At 39.8% G+C, this 6,463-nt stretch overlaps 1 protein-coding gene across 1 annotated transcript; it reads right to left on the bottom strand.

Moving 5' to 3' along the window:
- Window positions 1–3,351: 3,351 nt before the first annotated feature.
- On the bottom strand, window positions 3,352–4,742 carry LOC144628787 (histamine H2 receptor-like). Its single transcript, XM_078486904.1, has one exon. It carries the CDS (start codon window positions 4,614–4,616, stop codon window positions 3,480–3,482), a length of 1,137 nt encoding a protein of 378 aa, XP_078343030.1. The 5' UTR covers window positions 4,617–4,742; the 3' UTR covers window positions 3,352–3,479.
- Between the last annotated feature and the right edge of the window lie 1,721 nt (window positions 4,743–6,463).

Raw genomic sequence — 6,463 nt, 5'->3', positions numbered from 1 at the left:
AACCTGAACTTAACAAATAAACTGCTATATCCGACCAGTTCGTTTTACCTATAACTTAAAATGTTCCAATGTTTACAGTGTAACGCGCTCTCTGACGTAGAAGAAAACTCGACAAGCTGGAAGCTAAATAAAATAATCCTTGACCTTGAAGCCAACTTTAGATGATTTCCTGCCTTCCTGGACTTGAAATTGCCTTTCCTTGTATCGTGAACGGATTCATTTCACCAAATTAAACAAACTGGACGAACTTCTTCTCAACTTGCGAACTCCTCAACCTTTCAACTTCGCTGCACGTGAAATTCACAATTTCGTTTCGAAGTTCTTAATTTGATTGACAACTACATAATGAAATTCCCCCTAAAGTTCGTAGCGAACTTGGCAAATTTCAAACGAACTTCGGAAACCGTTCGTGAAAAGTTTTGTGAAACACAATGTAAAAAAGAAGAAAAAAGATTACTCAGTCTGCACGGTCTGCACCGTCTGCACGGTCTGCAGTCTGCAGTCTGCATGGTCTGCGTTTTATACCGACCGTTTGAAATTCATAAGGGGCTTCCAAATCTCTCTAATACACTTCAAGATCATAACATAGTCACAGGTAAAAGTATTGACTCTCGGCCGTTATGGTTTTTGGCCTTTTTGGTGCCCAGTGCAATGATTAACGGATTAATTTGGATCTGGGCAATCACCGACCATGGAAAATACCAATGGACTACCCTAAAATGAAAAATACTACTCGCATTCAAAGTGTTTTTAAGTGTATAACTTGACATGTACACCATCACCATAATTGAGAGGTAACCATATACAGGCTAAGCGGAGCACTATCCAGGCCTAAAGAGGGGCGGTCACGTGCACAGTTCACGACTATTAAAAATGGTAAATCACGTTTCACGGAAAATAACATCATAGACGAGGAAGTCTTATGCACTCTAGCCTCCATATTGATTGTTTTTATTCCTGCAAAGGCAATTTTGCAAAAATGACCTACTTCTTGTTCTTAAATATTTAGCCGTCGCGCAAATTGTGTCCAACAGAAATCTTCCTTGCATGGCAGGTCGGTTTTCACGGGAAAGTGTAGAATTCTACTCAAATTTTAAGATTACAAAACATTATTTTTTTGCTTTCACGTGGCACAACAAGCATGTCATTACAGTTCACGGACAATATTATTTTATAATCACGGATCACAGAGAATAAAAACGCACAATCACGTTTCACGAGAAGTGACCCCCTCACGAGCCCCTTACGGTCCCTCGCTAAAGGAGTGCGCTTCTGGCTAACCGTCTAGCCTAAACTGGTAACACAATATATACTTAAAATATTCCAGATTTGAGTAGTATTTTTCATTTAAGGTAGGCCATTGGTGGTAAGCCAGTGGGGTTTTATCTGGGGGGGGGGAGGGGGGGGCAATATTTTATCCACATCTAAGAGTATTCACTTCCTCCTTTCACCTTCAGATCTATTTTTAACCATTTTGATTATGGTCAGCCGAATGTCACGAATGCCTGGGCGAGTCCAAATCTTCGAGCAGACAGCTGATACCCTTGCCTTCACATCCAACACCAGGTGGTCTTGAACTTGCACCTGTGCTGACAGCATGGGTACGATTTCAACCAGGTTATAGATCAATCAACACCACCGACACTAAGAAAGCGGGTGATGTCATTTGCCTCGTCCCCAGGCACCAGTCATCCGGACAGTTAAGTCGGTAAGGCGGGGGGGGGAAACAGGGAGCGTGGGGGTGGATGTAGCTTGACGTCCGCATCAGGCCCACAATGTCAAGCGAACCGTGCACGTCAGTCTCACAACACCAAGCAAACCGTGCACGACTAAGGAGGAGGACGCCTGGGGACGAAGCAGGGTGATATTCATAAGAGAGGTCGAGGGAGTGGATTAGACCACTAACGAAAAGCAGAGATCACAACTGGTTTCACTCTCTGGGCGCTAAGAGTAAGACGTTGACTTATAGAATGAAGTTCCCAAAGCGTTCAGTTTAGTTATGTTGTACAACGGCTCTGGGCTAATCCAAAACCGGAACCAGGAAATCCTGGTTCCGGTTTGATTTTGCGCGTGCGCTTGACATTGTAGTGAAACGAACAAGTTTTCAACAGCCAATCAGATTCGATTCCGTTGTGACGGGCTTTCAGATTAGCCCAGAGGTCCCGATCCCTGGCGCAGAGCAGAAGGATCGCGGCCTCTGGGGACGAGATTTGCCTCAAGGCAGTTTTCATTTTACAATTTTTATTATTACAAGCCATTCGTTTTTATATTTTACTTACGCTGAGTCTCGTTTATATGTTATACTTTAACAGCGAGTGATGGCCTTGATATGACTTTTTTTATTCATCATTAAATATACTGCGGAAAAGTAACTTATGAGTAAATGAAAAAAGAATATAGCTTGCACAAAACTATTGTTAGCAAGGGAAGGGAAAAAAAAAAAATTTAAAAAAATTTAATAAAAAAAATAAACCAATCTAAACTTACGTATAAAAATATCTTGAGGAACCCATTATAAGACCTTATATCCCATCGGGCTTTGCTTTCTGTTTCAGAAGTGAAAAAATAACTTACTAAATTTATGCAACACTGCAAGCTACAATATTTTCCTCAACTCTTAACTCTTGGAAGAATTCCGTAGTCTTTTAGGGCAGCCAGGCAGCCAAGTTCTTGAGATACTGGCTGCTTTATAGCTCCTCGCCTTTATACGGCGAAAGACTCGACAACAAGCTTAATTTTCCTTTTTCTATCAGTTTTAAATTAAAGTATTTTAATTCTAATTAATCAAGCAAGGTCAAGTAAACAAACTTTATAATACTTTTTCTTTAGAAGCTCTACTGATTAGCTTAAATGTTTACCAAACACGGAAAACCATGCATGTTATATTGTTTTCACGCGTACAAATCTATATCGATCATAACACATGTAAAAAACCTAAGTCCTGTAGTAAAGCTGAACACCTGCAAAATATGGAAAGCACTCGCTTACGACTCGTGCTTTCTAAATTTCTACCAGCATGTCTCCTTTAATAACGGAATGTTTAAGGCAGTAAAATGCACGACTTTGGCTTTTTTATTCGTTATTTGTCATTATGTCCCAGTTGCTCTGAGTATACTTACATTTTAAGTTTAACAATATTCAGTGTAGTATTAAAATAAATATAAATGTTTTTTTATCTCTTTATTTCCTTTTAATTACCACAAAAAGCTTTCAAAACACATTTCTTTAAAAAAACTCTGGCGAGAAAAAGGCAAAGGTTTTGGCTTTTTTCTTTTGCTAAAGAAATCCAAAACTATGTGACTTGTAAATGCCACACTCATTCAATAGGAGGGAAACGTTGACACGAGAGCCTTTGCTGTTTAATCCCAATTAATTTTATTAATAAAAGGCAGCTCAACCAGTCTGCTAATGAACTAGCTCTTTTCCATGCATTGGCCTTTGTTTCCTAAACGTCCAACATGTCTGCCAAAGTTTCATTCTTAGTTTTTGGACCGTTTAAACCATTTAGGAGACGACTCACCCCGTTTGATCTTTATCGACTGGAGACGAACGACGTTGCTGTCCAGATCTGGAATCTCGGAGGTGCTGGTGGTTTGTGAAAAGGTTGACTGCCGGCGAAGTGATGAGCCGGTTGGATTCCGTTTGAGCCGCCTAAACAGCTTTGAGTATACAGCTTTAAAGCGCTTGTTGCGGAAGGCGAACAGAAAGGGATTTAGCGCCGAGTTTAGGTACCCGAGCATCAACAGCACTACGTAAACTTTGAACGGAAACGGTTCCCAGTGGGTAAGGTTCGAGGCAATGCTGAAAAAGGAATAAGGAAGCCAGCAGATAAAGAACGCCACCACGAACATTGCAGTCGTTTTGGCCGCTTTAATGTTTTTCAAATACGCCTTGTTTTCGTCTTTGGAAGGCTGTTTCGTCGACGGAAGGCCACCTCTGTTGGTGAACTTGTGGTGCTTGCGAGCGATGAGATAAATCAGGATGTAGAACACGCAAGTGATCATCAATGGGGCAATCCAATTAAGGATGGTTGTGAGCGTCGTGTAAACCTTCGTGAAAGGTACCATACAGCTTCCTTTGTAAATTGGCTCTTGACCTTTTTCTAGCCAACCCATGAGTGGAAGAAAAGCCCAGAAAATGCTATAAAGCCAGAGAATTAAGATTATGATTAATGCCACGTTTGGAGTCATGAACCGCGAACGCCGGAACCTAGCAAGAGGATCACTGAGGGTCTTAAATCGATCCACGCTGATGGCCAAAAGGGTCAAAATCGAGGTGGGTACAGTGATGAGGTACACGGTGATCCACGTAATGCACATTGCTTTTCCGTGTTTCCAAACCCCGTTCAGAAAAAGTCCCTCTATGTCAAATGGCACAGCAAGGGTGACGGTGAGAAGATCGGAGACAGCCAACGACAAGAGTAAGAGGTTTGTAGGATTGTTGCGGAGATTTCTGTTGGCGATTATAGCGTAGCAAACCATGAGATTTCCAACAACTGCAACTGTCACGATTAATATGTAAAAAGTGGCAACAGGATATACGAAGGTGGGCTCGAAGCCGAACAACGGGTCTTCCTCATCATGACTGGAGTCATGATGTTCAGAGGTGTTGTTCATCTTAGTGTTCCGGGGCTCTTCGACGTTCCAAACTTCCCTTTGACTAGTTTCAAGGAAGCAATCACTTTCTAGTGGTGACGAGATTCTCGCTTTTTCAGTGTTCTTCAGTTGTACTGCACTTTACACTGCAATTTAGAAAGCGAGAATGAATAATTGGACGCGACAAAGCTTCTTATGCACTCATGTTGTCTTGTATTGATATTATTACTCCAAGTAATCAAAGACAAGGGGGCGCCAATTCGTTGAGGAGTGAAATATCAGTAATATTAGCTCGGATGACTTGGCTTAATTTAATTCGTACCACTTGAAATCTTTGCGGCTTTTTACCATATGCAATATCACTGTACACATTAAATCGTCCTCGGCTGTTTTTCTTTCACCAAAATGCAATACCGATCGGGAAAACAGGGTCATCCTTCGCAGTTAGTGGTTTAAAAAAAAATCGAAGTCTCTCTGGGTGTAAACATATGTGATCTTGACCGCTTTTCTTAAGGACAAGTGGAATAGGAAGATCTTTTAAGAGTTATAAAAGCAAAAAAGATCTTTAACTAATATCAGACAAAACACTCTTGATAACAGAAATGATAGCAACGCGTTACAAAATGAATAATCCAATCACGAATATGTATCGAGTATTTTCTCGCGCGCGATTGGTGAAAATGGGTCACATGATGTGATGACGCAAAAAACAAAACAAATCAAAGCTATCACCCGTTTTTGTACGTTTGGTGCTATTTTCGTCATAAAAACTATTTTTAAACAATATTCTTTACTCCGGGGATATTACACCTGGATCGAGATAAGTGGTAACTTCAATGTTATGTTGGCATCAGGGAGCTATATCAAATGCAATTTTGGCAGCTAGAAGCTATATCACCAAAAACAAAACTAAATTTACTTTTTTGTTTTGGCTTTACAATTAAAAATGAAGAAGAAAGAAAGAAACACAATTTTACTTCTTGGGGAAAATACTATACGTGCTTGTATTCTAGGACAAATGTAGGTGCCCAGTAGCGTTTATATTGCGATGCATAAATTCATCATTAAATTAATGATTCTTTATTACTCGGGTTTATTACCAGAAACGTTTTTTTAAAAGTTGACGAACGAGATGTAAAGAAAATGCGATGGAGAAAAACATGTCATTACGAACTCAAACCATTATCTATTACATGAAATTTTAAGGAAGGAAAATCCCCTTGAAAAATCAATTACTTGTCATCGACCACACGGCGCAAGCACATTTCTTTCTTGTAACAGGCATTCATTGGAACAGGCCTGAATTTGTTTGCAATGGACTTATCGAACGAGCGAAGATTCGAAATTTTACAAACGAGAAACAGCTACCGATGTTGTTTTTTCAGCTTTAATACTAATAGTGCAGGTTTTGAAAGAAAAATTTGGTCGGAAGACAACCTTCGATTTCTGACAAGCTGCAATATAATGATTAAAAATGCCTAGTTTCCTAGCAACAGAGGGTAACCATAGCAACGACAGTAATATTCTTTGAGTTTACTCAAATCTAGTCAAAACAATTGTATCCTTTTTTAAAAAATTCAAAGAATGGTGGTTTGACTACGTGTAGACACAATTTTAAAAACATGTGTCAGGCCGTTTTTAAGTAAAACAAGAAATGAATTTTTACAGGGGACTTTGTCAGGTTTCCTTAAACTGACTGAATGTCAATATCTTTCAATAAATTGATGCTTTACAATACATGGACACTTCCTTTCTGAGGGCCCGTGAAGAGAAGGGCAAGTAAAAACCTATAGAAAGCACGCTTCAGTGAGTAATTAAAGAAAAGCCGCATTTTTATTTTCTCTTGACGAAAACAAAACGAGGCATAC

The sequence above is a fragment of the Oculina patagonica genome, chromosome 1 (assembly GCF_052425735.1).
Source record: "Oculina patagonica isolate OP01 chromosome 1, crgOcupat, whole genome shotgun sequence".
NCBI lineage: Eukaryota > Metazoa > Cnidaria > Anthozoa > Scleractinia > Oculinidae > Oculina > Oculina patagonica.
This window is presented reverse-complemented; position numbering and strand designations above follow the sequence as displayed.